At 44.3% G+C, this 15,968-nt stretch overlaps 1 protein-coding gene across 1 annotated transcript; it reads left to right on the forward strand.

Moving 5' to 3' along the window:
* Positions 1-15,023: 15,023 nt before the first annotated feature.
* Positions 15,024-15,968, forward strand: LOC309356740 (olfactory receptor 5J3-like; the record flags this gene model as incomplete). The annotated part of the gene is made up of 1 exon (XM_081888405.1): positions 15,024-15,968. One exon carries the CDS (start codon positions 15,024-15,026, stop codon positions 15,966-15,968), a length of 945 nt encoding a protein of 314 aa, XP_081744531.1.

Consider the following 15,968-nt stretch of genomic DNA (forward strand, 5'->3'; position numbering starts at 1 on the left):
GAGGATGCAAGGCTGGGAGGATGCAAGGACACCTTGCCTGAGCAAAGCGGGGAGGAGGGAGATCCCCCGTTACCCAAGCCTTCCTTGCGCAGAGAGGGGAGGCGCAGACTGGGGGTCAAGAAACTACTTTGCTGGGGAAGATTTAAGGACCGCCCACACTCAGATTCTGCCAGTGAATGAACAAGACATGGAATAGAGGCGCTCTGCACTGCAAAGGTGTTTTTTCGTTGTTGTTGGTTTTTTTGCACTAATAAGAAAGCTTTAGAACAGACTAGTGACACATATGGCCTGATTGCTCTCGAGCAACCACCCGATACCCTTAACAATATCGATTAGCTAAAATACTAGCAAATAATTTATAGTCTGCCACGACTGGACCTGATGGTCAGGGGTCCCTTTACCTTTAATTTATAGTCATTGTTTAGGAAAGATATTGGCCTATAATTTTTAATTTGAGTCGGATCTGTGTCTGGCTTTAGGAAGCAAGATGATATAAGCTTCTCTCCAGGTCTCCGGAACTTTATTCCCTTCTAAAATACTATTCATCACTTCCACTAAAGGTGCAGACAATTGTTCCGAGCATTTCTTATAATATTTGGCTGTCAGGCCATTTGGGCCTGGTGCCTTACCAATTGCTGCTTGTTTTATTGCCATTTTTATTTCTTCTATTGTTATATTTGTGTTGAGTTGAGTTTTTTCCTCATTTCCTTCAGCCTATTCTGTTCCAAATATTCTTCAACCTTCCCTTCATCTTCTTTTTCTTTTTCGAATAGTTGTTTATAGTGCCTCTGAAAGCTTTTTCTAATTTCATCTGGATTTTCGATTTAATCATAAATCAGGACAAAGAAACATGTCGCCTCTCTCTTTTTCTTCACAGAGAGACGGAGAAAAGCAAAAGCTATAAACACAGCGGAAGTTCCCAGCAGACTGTGGTGGTATGTAAACAGACATGTGACACACAACAGTTCCATGTCTGCTCCTTAAGGTGGAATGGAAATCTCAACAGAGGAATGGTGGAGAGCGCCTCCCCATCCTGACCCTTCTAGGGAGGAGGAGGAAGAAGACATTATATATTTGCAACAGGGATTTGAGGGAGGTCACAGCTCAGAGGCAGATGAGGGGGAAAGCTGGGAAATAATGGGAGAGCCAGAGCAGCAGCTGGCTGACAAATTGTCATTAGAAAGCATTCCAGAACCCGGCAAGCCTTAAAAGTAGGAGAGCAAAGAGCTCAAAGACAAAGGGCACTTAGCAGCACCCATAGAGGAGGGGATCATGATGATGATGATGATGATAAATAAGGAATGGGAGAAACGGGAAGTGGAGACTCACTCAGGACAATGCCTTTATCCAAAAGTCGGGGTTCTATAGCTTCCCAGTGTAAAATTTGAAATAAAAAAGGTCTGTAAGAAACTTCCTTGTCTTTATACTTTCCTGGGCAACCAGCCCGGGAGCCGCTGACAGCATCCTGACAGCTATCTTCATTTGCCTCCTACCCAGAAGCCTCCTGGGATGGTGGTCTCCACCACTCTTCCTCATCTGGCCAGTCCCTGACAGTCAACTATGCTCTGGCAGGGGTGCCAACTTGAATAAAATATTGTGGGGGCCCAGGTAAAACCCACCCCACAAAACTGATCAAATGACACAGTGCACAAACACCATTTAAATGGGAATGCCCCTCAACTTTGTGTGGGTCTAGCCCCCTCATATATTTTATTATGGGGGCCAAAGCCCCCACTGCCCCTAGGAGTTGACTCTTATGTGCTCTGGTAACCTTTAGGCTAGATTACTGCAATGTGTTATATATGAGGCTGGCTCTGAAGACAGTTCTGAAACTTCAGCTCGTGCAGTGTTCAGTGGCCAGAGGCCAGGTTGCTCGCCGGGACAATATGGTTTGAACATATACCACCAATCCTGTCCTGATTGCACTGGCTGCTAATGGGCTCAAATCAAAGTGCTGGTTTTGACCTATACAGCCTTAAATGGCTCAGGACTGTAATACCTCAAGGACTGCCTCTCCCCATAGGACCTAACCCAGACCTGAGATCATCATCTGAGGCACTTCTTTGTGTGCCTCCTCCACAAGATGTCTGGAGGGTGGCAACTGAGAATGGGCCTTTTCTCTGGTGGCTTCCCGTTTGTGGAATACTCTCCCCAAGGAGAGTACATATTGTTAGATGCCAGGTGAAAACATTCCTCTTCTCCCAAACCTTCTCCCAAACCTTTGGCTAATTAAACCTATTAAACTGTGAGAGGTATTGTTTACTTTAAATATATAAATTTAATAAATAAATAATAAATAAATGCATTCAGTTAAGTCTGCCCAGCCCCACTCCCTTTTATTTTTAAGGGGAAAGGGTTATATGAACCATTCCAATAGACATTCCATTGCTGGCCTGCTAGCAGTGGCATTGCCAGGGGAAACCCAAGCCCTTTGCCCTTTGTGTTGGGCATTGCGTTTGCCTCCCGTTTAAAATTATTCTGTGTACCTGTTATTACATTACATTACATTACATTATATTTACATTGCTTACAGCAGTGTTTCCCAACCGGTGTTCCGCGGCACACTACTGTGCCGTCAGACATTGGCTGGTGTGCCGTGGGAGGGAGGCGGGCGAGTCGGGCGGTGAGAGGCGGCGGCGGCGAGGATCCGCGTCGAGCCGGGGGCGGCTCCGCGGTGGTGGTGCCGAGCGGCGGGGCAGCGCGTACAAAAGGGAGGAGCGCGAGACAGCGGAGGAGGAGGAGGCCGGCATGTCCGGGCAGCAGCAGCAACAACAGCAGCAGCAACTCCCGGCGACGGCTCCTCAAGCCCCGCCGCCACCCCCTCCTCCGCCCGCTATCGCCGCCACCACCACAACAGCCGCCGCCGCCTCAGTTGCCGCCGTCCCTCAGTCCCTCGCTCTGCTGCCTCCTCCCACCCCCAAAGCTTGGAGGTTCCCCGGCAAGGGGGAGGGAAAAAACTTTCACTTTCGTGCGTCCCTCCCGGCGTGACGCTGCGCGCTGACGTCACGGGGCGGGGCTTTAATGGTGGTGTGCCGTGAGATTTTTTTTCAGTAAACAGGTGTGCCGTTGCCCAAAAAAGTTTGGGAAACACTGGCTTACAGGGCAGCTGGGCACATTGCAAAGTGCCTTACAATTGAGCCACTCATCATCTTAATTTGCCCAGAAGCATATATACATCTAAATTAGCATAAGCAAAACTTATGTCATGTGATAATCTCTAATGAAAAATGGAACATGCCTTTTTTGTGGGGGGGGGGTTTAAAAGCAGTTTTGGCCCAGTTAAACAGCAGGCGGCCACACACCCTAGCCATCCTGATTGGTCAGCCAAGGGGTGTGACACGGCAGGGAGTCCCAGTAATGTGGGTGTCATCCCTCCGCCCACAGCCGGGTCACCGGGAGGCCCACAGGCCCTCCTGCAATGCTGCCCCCCCCCCCCGGGGAAGGGGAGCAGACTTTTTGAAACTTACATAGGTGGCATCTTTCCCCCTTGCAAATATCCCACATGAGGCCAGGGGCAGCATCAGCCTGCTGGAGGGGAGTTTACATACATATATGGTAGTTTTGCAAATCTGTTCACCTATGTTGGGCTTTGGTGTTCAAAGAATTGAGTTTAATATACAAAGCGGGCCTACAAACTTCCCCTTCAGCTTACTTTACTTGGAATAAAGGACATGTCTATTCCACCAATTGTTCATAAAGTACTTTTAACATTCCTCCTTATGGTGGCATGTATGAAAATAACCATGCGATTGCACACTACCTTGGGCTTGAACATTGAAGCATAGTACTCCAGAACATGGACAAGAGCCCTGGCTGAGAAGACATAACAGATTCGTGTGACCAACGGGAATTCTAACCTCTATCAGTTCTATAAAGTGTGGCAACCATTTTTGGATTACATGCATTAAGAAGATTGTGCTTATAAACCTCTAGAGAACTCATGGCAATATGGGGGGAGGGGGACTATAAGAATTTGATTTGATATTTTTAAGAAAAGTGATTGATGTGTTGGGAGTTGAGTTGTTTTCTGTGTGGTGTGAAAAATGAAAAATAAATTTAAAAAAATAATTTAATGCATAGAGGGACCACCCTGGTGAGAATATGAACTAGCCCATTTTATCTGGTGTGATTAGCTTACAGGGACAGAACCATGCTGTGGGAAAGTAGGGGGCAGATCTGAGCAAGATAAGGAGGGGGGGTCATGGGTCATTTTTGTCATGATGCACAGGCATGCCAAGGTGTCATGTCCAAACCAGCATTCGTTCCAGAGAACCTGCATCTGCCTTTCTCTAATTTAAAGTAATGTCTTTGAAACAGAGTTGAATTTTAACAAGGCACTGAGGAGCCAATTTGCCAGAACTTTCAGACTTCTCGCATAAGTTACATAATGGCAGGCTGGCAAGCGATAACTTTTTAATCATGCCCTCGAGGGCTTATTAGTATAGCTGGGAGTTGACACAGTTGCCGGAGATATGAGTCAATTACCTTAAACTGATCACCTCAAATCCAGAGGCAGAAGCACTCAAAGGGGAAAACCCCTGGAGTTTTCATTTTTGTTTTCTTGCCAGAGTTGGGACCATTAGGCTGAAGCAGTGCACGCAATCTCCATGGTGCATGTCTTCGTTCCCAAGAAGGGAGCAAGAATTGGCTACAGAAAATTCCCTAGGAGAGATTGGTAAGGGGAAGAAAAACTACTTGTATGATCTCCAACTCCGAGACTACACAGAACATTAATCATGCACTTCTATCTTCTATTCTAGAAGATTTACATGACAGAGTAAATCACCTCTGAGTATGAGTACCATTCTTGTTAGCCACACGCCCCCATCTTCCCAGTCTGGGCCTGCCATTTGTCCTATCCCCTGCTGACCCCACAGGGAAAAATCACAGAACATAGAGTTTAAACTGAGAGTTGCTTATAGAAAGCAGCTATATGCAAATCAAAGCATGGTGTATTTGCTAGAACACAGCAGAAGTTATGGGAAAGGGACATTAATTCATCCTACTCTAAGCTGAAACTTCAGCCATGAGTTCCTCAGACTCAGAATAAAGCCCACCCCAATGGCAAACATTTCCCCATTCCTGTAGGAAAGGCATTCTCCATCCATAGGAAATGTGAGTTGCAGCAAGGCCACCCTACCATTACACAGACTAAGGTAGGCCATATTCACACCATATATTTAAAACAGTATGATATCACTTTAAAGAGTCATAATAATAATAATAATAATTTATCATTTATTCCCTAGCCACTCTGGGTGGCTTCCAACAGAATATTAAAATACAATAGTCTATTAAACATTAAAAGCTTCCCTAAACAGGGCTGCCTTCAGGTGTCTTCTAAAAGTCAGGTATAGTCATACCTTGAGTTGAATGTGCTTCAGGTTGAGCACTTTCGGGTTGCGCTCCGCGGCAACTCGGAAGTAATGGAGCATGTTACTTCTGGGTTTCGACTGCTCGCGCATGCGCAGACACTCAAAATGACGTTACGCGCTTGCACAGAAGCAGCGAAACGCAACCCACGCACATGCAGACGCACATCTTATTTTCCATTCAAGATGCAAACGGGGCTCCAGAACAGATTCCGTTCGCATCCTGAGGTACCACTGTAGTTGTTTTTCTCTTTGACATCTGGTGGGAGGGCGTGCCACTACCGAGAAGGCCCTGTGCCTGGTTCCCTGTAACTTGGCTTCTTGTAGCGAGGGAACTGCCAGAAGGCCCTCAGCACTGGATCTCAGTGTTCAGGCAGAACGATGGGAGTGGAGATGCTCCTTCAGGTATACTGGATTGAGGCCGTTGGGGGCTTTAAAGGTCAGCACCAACACTTTGAATTGTGCTCGGAAACGTACTGGGAGCCAATGTAGGTCTTTCAAGACCGGTGTTATGTGGTCTCGGCGGCCGCTCCCAGTCACCAGTCTAGCTGCCACATTCTGGAATAGTTGTAGTTTCTGGGTCACCTTCAAAGGTAGCCCCATGTAGAGCACATTGCAGTACTCCAAGCAAGACTACTTGGCATCCCCCAAAGAATCCTGGGAACTGTAGTTTGTTATGGGTGCTGAGAGATGCCAGGAGAACCCTATTCCCCTCAAAGAGCTACAATTTCCAGAGCTACCTGTGAAGAGGGATTGATAAACCACACTGGGAGTTGTAGCTTGGGGGGGTAGGGGGTCTCCTCATAAGGCTCAACAAGCTTAACGAACTACAGCTCCCCAAATTATTTAAGGGAAGCCTTGATTTCATAGCACATTCAATGTATGATGTGAATGTGGCTGTAGTCACCTCAGATCGCTGATATTTGGCAGGGGGAAGGAGTTGTGGCAAAGTGTTGGAGGGTGAAGCTTGTGGGTCTGCCCTGTCTTGAACAAGCCTGCTGCTCTCTGGTAAACAGAAAATGCATTCCCACTGCCAGGGTGGCCCATTTAGTTTCACTGCCTGAAAAAAAGATCTCATGAGAGCTCTATGAGATCCCACAAGAAGGGGCGGAGGAAGGGGGGGTGCAGTGGGTGCGGGCTGCCCTGGGTGTCACCACTGAGGGGGGTGACAAAATGCCGGGCAGCACTCACCATGGGGCCTGCAGCGCGCCCAAGTCACACGTTTCTCCTCGGAGAGACACGGCGGCTTGGGCACTGCCCAAACGGTCTGCCTGCTGCCTCCCCCCAGCTGTAGGGCAGCTGAGTGGGAGGAGGCAGGCAGACTCCAGAGGCCTCACGGTGTGCCCCGCCCCTATGGACGGTTCGCCCTGCCCCTGGGCGCACCGCCCCAGGTGCCCAAGCGGCTTCCTCCACCGCTGCCCACCAGATCACGACGGAAGCTGCATCCACCACAGCCGCAACAGCCACACAACCCCAGCAGTGACAGGGGTGGGTCTATGAAGGCACAACTTCCTGGGATTCCAGACCCTCCAAGTGTCCCTATTTTCCAGGGACAATCCTGGATTTACATAATCCATCCTGGTTTCTGATTTGAATGTCCTACTTTTCCGTAGGATGTCCCTATTTTCATCAGAGAAATGTTGGAGTGTATGGAGTTAAGCGACCCCTGAGCCAAGGAGGTAAGTAACTACACAACCTTTAGAAGACACCTGACGGCAGCTCAGTATAGGGATGTTTCTTCATGTATTTTATTATGTTTTTTTTATATGTTGGAAGCCACCCAGAGTGGCTGGGGTAACCCAGTCAGATTGGTGGGGTATAAATAAATTATTATTATTGTTGTTATTATTATTATTATTATTATTATTATTATTATTATTATTATTTCCTTTTTAGCACCATTGGAGGTGCCTTCATGTTTTACAGGCCCATGCTTTAAGCCAAGGTTGGCGGTAGTAGTGGACTGTGGCCTTCTTGATGTTGTCGGGACTCCCAACTCCCATTAGCCTCAGCCAACATGGCCAATGGTTAGGGACTGATGGGGGCTTGTAGCCCAGCAACATTTGGAGGGTCATATGTACCCAACCCCTGGCTTAGATCATCCTCCTTTGGAGTTGCTTGGCTCAAGTTCCTAAGGCTCTATGCTGTTTCTCAAGTCTCCATCATTATACAGTGGTACCTTGGGTTACAGACACTTCAGGTTACATACGCTTCAGGTTACAGACTCCGCTAACCCAGAAATAGTACCTCGGGTTAAGAACTTTGCTTCAGGATGAGAACAGGAATCTCGCGGCGGCAGCGGGAGGCCCCATTAGCTAAAGTGGTACCTAAGGTTAAGAACAGTTTCAGTTAAGAACGGACCTCCAGGACGAATTAAGTTCTTAACCTGAGGTACCACTGTACAAGGTGCTTTACAGTGCAACATAAGCAACAGAGACATGTCCCTGACCCAAATTTTGTAAGAAGGAAAAGGAGAAGAGGAGTGGAGCGCCTGGAGGAAAGAGGGTCAAAAATAATAGGAGACAAATATGTGTAAATGCAGCTGCACCTATTTAGCTCATGTAAAGAGTGAAACCGAAAGGGCACCACAGAACAAAAAGGCTTTGAAAAAAGAAGCTTGGAGGAACAACTATTGTATATCACTAGCTTAGAGTTCAGAAACAATAGCTTGAATCTCCTATATTGTGAATAACATTGCACAGACGGCCTATAGATGGATCTTTGGTGACATCTAGCGGCTAGTTTTTAAAATGTATTCACTCAGCCTTTTCAAACCAAAGGAATGGGAAGTTTTTCAATTCTAGGCCCGTTTAGATTTTAAAGGATCAAGTACCAGGTAAAGAAACTATGTGGAGGTTATACTCGACGGTATTCTGCTTCTCTATCCATTACTAATAAAGGATGCAATACCCCACATTACTGTTGAGGAGTGCTGACAAGCCACATGCTGCTGTGCCTGCCACTCAACCATACCCTAGTCATGAGTTAGGCTTCCTCTTGCCTTCAGTCTTTTTCTTAAGTATCTTTCCGTAAGAACAACCCCTCAAACTGATAATCCCGTCATCACACACACATACAACTGATGCAATAATTTTAGATTAGATGGCACAGCTTCTGTTGGCTTCTGGCTCTTTATTAGCTGAACTGCCAATGGTTATGCATTTTTCAGGGCCATATCTCCATATGCAAAAGGTGGAGACACATAGAAAGTTGGTGGTGCATGCAGATTGCTGCAAGTCATTAACTGGAGCTATTACCGATGCTGCCCATTCCCACTGTGGTTGCATACTACCATTATCAGCTTATGAAAAAAGGTTTGCATCTTTGACAAGTCACCACTTTTTAACATCAAATTTTATTTTTTTAATTTGTTTGTTTGTTTGTTTGTTTGTTTGTTTGTTTGTTATACTTCTCTACTGCCCTTCATCATAAATTCTCAGGGCGGCTCACAAGATAAAATACAAGGTAAAAATGTTATTGGCTGAGAACCAAGTTTTGAAATTAAAAAAAAAACCAGACTCATCAGAATGGTATGCAGAACAAGCTGGTGCCTCTGTGGTGTATCTTCCAATTGCAGGTTGTATGAAACAGTGTTCCAGGTTCTGCAACAAGACCCAACTTCTGTTTATCCATAGCTGGGGGGCAGGGACGACCTGGTACAGTATAAGACAGAGATCATCTCAATAGTAAGGCTTTTAATGCAAGATAAATAATGCATTGCACATCATTTTGAATTGGTCATATTAAACAAACAAACCTGATACTTGTGGATGAAACTGGCAGAAGATGTCAAAAGTATTTGAAATATTAATTAGTGGGTTATTGATTTGAAACATATGAGCTTATCTGAGAAACTGGAGAAAATGAGAGCTGTACTGGACAGTTGGTACAAGATTGACTTTTGGAGTGTCTTGAAATAGCAGGAATGGACAAGTTGACAGATTTGGTTTATAAGACAAATGGTATCCTCTGTAATACAAAATTTGCTGAGAGGTGGTCATGCTTTATAAGTTATTGCATTACAAATGTGGGAGGCATAAGGCATGAAATAAATTTATTTTTGTAAATAATGTTTGATGTAAGCGTGAACTGCATGGCTTATAAATAAGGGGGAAGCTTTTTAAAGTTTGCTTAAGTTTTCCTCTTTCCATCAAACCTCTCTCTCTGTTTCATATCAATGTGTTATATTGATTTTCAAAAGTGTACAACAAAGAGTAAAGAATAACAAAGTCGCAAATGCAGGCCTCTCATTGTTTTCCCTGTTGAATAAAGTACATAAAGGAGGTACACAAGCAGCGGGCAGGTTAGCAAAGAAGTCTCTCCAAAAGCAAGCATACAGAGCAGGTGGCTTTTGAGCACCAGAAGAAGAGTTAGTGTCTGCAAGGAAGGGAAATGAAACAGTTTCAACTGTATAACGTTTGGCATCGCCTTTGGCCAGCCTTAAATTATGTGTAAGGTTTATATGAGTAATGTGTTATACATAGGGCTGCCTCTGAAGACGGTTCAGAAACGTCAGCTAGTGCAGAATTCAGCAGCCAGGTTGCTCACCGGAGCAAGACAGTTTGAGCATATTGCACTGATCTTGGTCCGACTGCACTGGCTACCAATTAGTTTCTAGGCCCAATTCAAAGTGCTGTTTTTGTTGTTTTTTTATAGAATATTTATTAAAATTTTCAGTAATAATACAATAAAAAGAAAAAGAAAAAATAACAAAAATACAAAAATATAAAAATAATTAGAAACACACAGAATTTCCATTACTTATTTTCCTTTAACTTATTTCCCGGACCTCCTCGTACCTCCCTTTTTTGTATTCCAATTCAGATTGTTAGTTCAGCAAATCCTTACCATTAAATTTTTACCTATTTCTAAACCATTTTTTCATATTCTCTTAAAGCATTACAGCTGGAAACCACTTGATTTCTATCCAACATCATTCTAACATTCCTTAATTTTACAATATTTCTGTAAATAGTCTTTAAATTTCTTCCAATCTTCTTCCGCCGACTCTTCTCCCTGGTCTCGGATTCTGCCAGTCATTTCTGCCAATCCCATATAGTCCATCACCTTCATCTCCCATTCTTCCAGAGTGGGTAGGTCTTGTGTCTTCCAGTACTTTGCAATAAGTATTCTTGCTGCTGTTGTAGCATACATAAAGAAAGTTCTGTCCTTCTTTGGCACCAATTGGCCGACCATGCCCAGGAGAAAGGCCTCTGGTTTCTTCAGGAAGGTATATTTAAATACCTTTTTCATTTCGTTATAGATCATTTCCCAGAAAGCCTTAATCCTTGGGCAGTGCTGGTTTTGACCTATAAAGCCTTAAATGGCTCAGGACCACAATACCTCAAGGACCACCTCTCTCCATATGAACCTACCCAGACCCCTGAGATCATCTTTTGAAGCCCTTCTTTGTGTGCCTCCTCCTTGAGAGGTGCAGAGGGTGGCAGCACGAGAATAGGCCTTCTCTGCAGAGGCTCCCCATCTGTAGAATGTTCCCCCCAGGGAAGTTCGCCTGCCGCCTTCATTGCACACCTTTAGGTGCCAGCAGGGCCAGATTTAGGTCTGATGAGGTCCTAAGCTACTGAAGGTAATGGGGCCTTTATATGTTCAGCTGTCCTTTGTCAACAACAAATTGTCACTGTTTTTTGTGTTGGATATATGCTATATGGTAATTTATGGACCTAATAGGTATTTAAAGCCATTTGCACGTAACAAAATATGTATTTTATCAAAGTATTTGTTGAACTGAAATACAATTAAGAAGAAGGATATTAATTGTCAAATACTATTAAGAAGTATATTAATAGTGAAATAATTATTAAGTTCTAACTGTATTATTTTATTTTATTATTTATTTATTTTTTATTTTATTTGTTTTTTATCTTATATTTTGGAAATGTACATCCAGGGTTTTTATCCCTTTAAATTTTTGGGGGGGCCCCAAGAGAGTGGTGCCCTAAGCTATAGCCTGTTGAGCTTATACAGAAATCCAGCACTGGCAAAACATTCATTTTTAACCAGGCCTTTGGTTGGTCTGTTTGACATCTTATACCCTTTTAAAATGTGGCTCTTTTCTGGGGGAGGGGGGTTATTGGGGTGTGTTTTTATTCTCATTATATATGTTGTGATCTTTTCTGTGAACTGCCCTGAGACCTCCGGGTACAGGACAGTATAAGAATTCAATACATGAAATAAATAAATAAATAAATAAATAAATAAATAAATAAATAAGCAAGCTTCTCCATCAGAGCTGAACAGCAGAGTCAACTATTATCAGTCAGCGAAAGGAAAAGTCAAAAGCCTCCTGCCACAGTCATTCTAGCAGCAACCAAAAGGAAGACACTGAGAGCTGTGTGAAGTAGCTTAGGACCAGCAAAGAGAGACAGCAGGGCTAAGGAGGGAGACTTGGGGACTGGTGATTTTAGAAATACAGTTAAATACAATATCCTAGAGTTGGGCCACATAAGGGAGTAAGATCCCTGGCAGAGCAGCCTCTCCAGCAATTTGAGGATAGAGATGAGGTCCTATAGCTCAACTTCACTGGAGTAAGATGCCAGCAATGGATAACCTTCAGTGCAGCTTCCCGTCCTGTTGCTAAACTAGCCTCAAACGGTGCCAGCGTTCTTCCTCAAAGGCCTATGGAAGTTGGTGGTGGAATGCCACTTCTTAGCAAAGCTGTGGACTTGAAAGCCCTGAATGAAGCCAGTGGTTCTTTGGATCAGTCAGGGAAGTCAACAGCTTGGCAGGAGTTTTTGGCTTCTCGTTTACAGACAAGTCACAGAGACATGGGATCCCGGCACCTTCCCACTTCAGAAAATGGCTGTACCACTCAGGCTGGGAGAACCACGGATGATCCAGATGAGGGTGTTGCGGGGGGGGGGGCAAAGGAAACAAGTGAACCCGGCTTCATCTCCACACCTGTAGCATAGAAAGCAAAAGGAAATTCCCCAGATGCTGAAGGAATTGGTGAGATGGAAGAATGAAAGGTAGCGCTGGTGTCCTCTAGGATTCCATTGAGAGCCAAGAGACATTTGTACTGTGACTAATAATTTGCAATAATTGGTGAAGCTGACAAGCCTTGCAATATAGTCTGAGATTCAGAACACCCATTCCTCCCTCTTTTGCTGTCTTATAAAGTAAGGTTCGGTTAAACCCTTTCCCATTTCTCTCACGGAGAAGACTACTGCCACTACTGTAATAAGGTAAGGGGAAGCATAACTGGAAGGATCTAGAACAGATAGAGCAATCTCAGTAGGAACAACATCTTGATGGCCAAAATGTGCCTTAGCCAAGAGAGCAAAAGAGTCTGCCAAGAGGACCATAGTTCTACCACCTAACACATGCCAGGTCTTTAGTCTCCAGGACTCCTAAATTTTTCTTTTTAAAGCCTCCCAGAGGGTGAGGTTGGCCTCTGTTGCTAAGGAAGCCTGGTCATGCTAATTGATGTTGAGGCATGTAAGTTGTCGTTTGGTATAATTGACCTCTAAACCTTCAACTTTTAAAATTTACGTAGTTCCTCTTTCAAAGGTGCAATTCCTCCAACAGGGTCTGATAAACTTCCCTCTTCTTTTGTCTCATTTTTCTTTAGCTTCTGAAGGCAAGGAACTCTTCTTCTTATTTTTGTACAGTGCCTGGTGCAAATTAAGGAATTAGAGGTGGTGATTATGATGGTATATTGATTCCTTTCTTTTGACAGGAAACTACTTTCACTTCAGAAATCCACCACTACCATTTTAATATCTTATCAGTCTTGCAATGGGGGGTGGGGAGAGAACCAACATCTGGCTTTGCAGAGTGAGGGGTGCCATTATAAACTGCTGCACTGCTGGTATATATAGTAAGTTATAATGAGCTGATTAGGAATTACTCAGTTGCCATCTTGAAGTGAAGAAATACGTTTTGTTTTCAAACAAGGTTTGCCTAACTTGAATCCAAGCTCCCTTTTGGGTTGGAGAATGAAGAACAACATGCACCTTGCAGATTGTGAGTCTGCTCAATAGAAGTTGCATTACAGACCTGAGCTTTCAGAATCAAGGTATATATCATAAGATACTTGGGGGACTGGGAGATGATTGCAGATTAACATCCAAACAACAGAACATTTGCAACAAGAATTAGAAACCAGGGTGTTCCTTCATTTTAGAGTCTACACCCCATAAACTAGCTATTCTGGGACAATGGAGTCTTCTGTCTGTTCATGGGAAAGACAAGCCCTGATCTTCACGCCAGAGCAGAACAAGCTTCTAAAGACTGTTCTTCGCTAATGAAGCCCTTTATCACTGATCCTGTTGCAGAGTGAAAGGTGAGCCTGTTCGCTTCATTTTCAGCATGTTATTTGAACTGCTGTAGTGCCATGACTAAAAAACTTGGTTCACATGTTACACTGAACAAAGGTAGAAGCTGACTTCACACACAAACAAGTATTTGTGTAAAACTTTGTTGATTTGTAGAAGAAGAGTTTGGATTTGCTATCCCGCTTTATCACTACCCTAGGGAGTCTCAAAGCGGCTAACATTCTCCTTTCCCTTCCTCCCCCACAACAAACACTCTGTGAGGTGAGTGGGGTTGAGAGACTTCAGAGAAGTGTGACTAGCCCAAGGTCACCTAGCAGCTGCACGTGGAGGAGCGGGGACGCGAACCCGGTTCACCAGATTACGAGCCTACCGCTCTTAACCACTACACCACACTGGCTATTATAACTTATTATATTATATAACTTATTATATATTATGATATAACTTATTATAACATTATAATTATTATGTATAACTCAGCTATTCTGTACACAGGTACACAGGCTGTACACTTGTTGAGAATTACACCTCAACTGTTGTGTATATGGGTACTACACAGACTGCATGGTCATTAAATGTGAGATGTAAACATCCCTTATGAAACCAAGTTATGAATCAGGAAGTCCCCAGTTCAAATCTCAACCTTCCTATGAAATCACTAGGTGCAAACTACTGTCTGTCAACTGCAGTCGTCCACACCTGCAATATGAGAGATAATTATACTGACTTACCTTATGCAGTTGTTGTAACGATTATAAATAGACAGTTGTCAGGATTGTAGATAGATGATACATGTGGAATGCTTTGAACACTTGCAAATGATTTATTTATTTGTTTGTTTGTTTGTTTGTTTGTTTGTGTTGATTACATTTGTATACTGCCCTTCATCCAAAGATCTCAGGGTGGTTCATAGCATACAAATTCAAGATAAAAACACAAAATACATAATAAAAACGGTGGGGATGGGACCAAAAGCAACCCTCTGGACTTGCAGTCCCTCCTCAGCCACATCCCCTCATCCCAGGACACCTCCCTCATTGGCCCTGCTTTGCACCCTTGAGTTGTTTTGCCTGGCTGGAATGTGCCCTCAAACTCTAATAATGCGTCTTGCTTGGATGGATGGATTGGATGGAAAGAGGGGTCTGTGAGCATGTGTCTGCCCTGGCCACCACAGGCATGTGGTCCCTGGAACATTACGCAGAAGTGAATGTGGTCCTCAGACTGAAAATGATGCCCTGTCCCTGCAGTAGGACATTCATGTAGAACTTCATTTCTAAGTATGATTCACCAAGACGTATGTAGTACTAAGAACTGACCGATACAATTCCCCCCTTCGTTATTTAGCAGATTTCAGAATATGGAAGCAGCTGTAGAGGGAAACTGCACCGTGGTGACTGAGTTCATTCTCCTGGGATTCTCTGAAGGTCCGGAACTGCAGCTGCCCTTGTTTATGGTGTTCCTCATGATCTACATCATCACCCTAATTGGGAATCTGGGGATGATCATGTTAATCAGGGTCAACACCCGGCTTCACACTCCCATGTATTTCTTCCTATGCAACTTGTCCGCTGTTGATATCTGTTACTCATCAGTCATCACGCCAAGGATGCTGATAAACCTTCTAGCACAAAGTAAATTGATTTCCTACAATGCATGTTTTGCTCAGCTTTACTTTTTTGTGGCCTGGGTGTGCACTGAGTGTTTCTTGCTGGCCAACATGGCATATGACCGTTACATGGCCATCTGTAGCCCATTGCTCTATTCCGCAGTTATGTCGCAGAGAGTCTGCATCCTGTTGGTTGCTGGCTCGTGCTTCATTGGCTTCACAAATGCCATGGTAACGGTATGTTTTTTAAGCAGGTTGCCATTCTGTGGCTCTAACATCATCAGGCACTTCTTCTGTGACACTCCTCCCCTATTAACGCTGTCCTCCGACAGCCATGTCACAGAAATGATCATTTCCTCCCTCGCTGGCTTCACTACCATTGGATCCTTGTTCATCATTGTCTTCTCTTACGTGTTCATTCTGGCTGCCATCCTGAAGATCCGATCAGCTCAAGGCAGACACAAGGCCTTCTCCACCTGCACCTCTCACCTTACAGCCGTCACGGTCTTCTACGGGACTCTGATATTCACATATCTGCGTCCCAATACAAGCTACTCGTTGGGTCGGGACCAAGTGGCTTCCGTGTTCTACACAGTGGTGGTCCCAATGTTGAATCCTCTAATCTACAGCCTCAGGAACAAGGAAGTGAAGGAAGCTTTCAGGCAATCCGTGAGGATGAAAATGTTTTTGCGATGA

The sequence above is a fragment of the Podarcis melisellensis genome (assembly GCF_964234715.1).
Source record: "Podarcis melisellensis genome assembly, chromosome: 1".
Classification (NCBI taxonomy): domain Eukaryota; kingdom Metazoa; phylum Chordata; class Lepidosauria; order Squamata; family Lacertidae; genus Podarcis; species Podarcis melisellensis.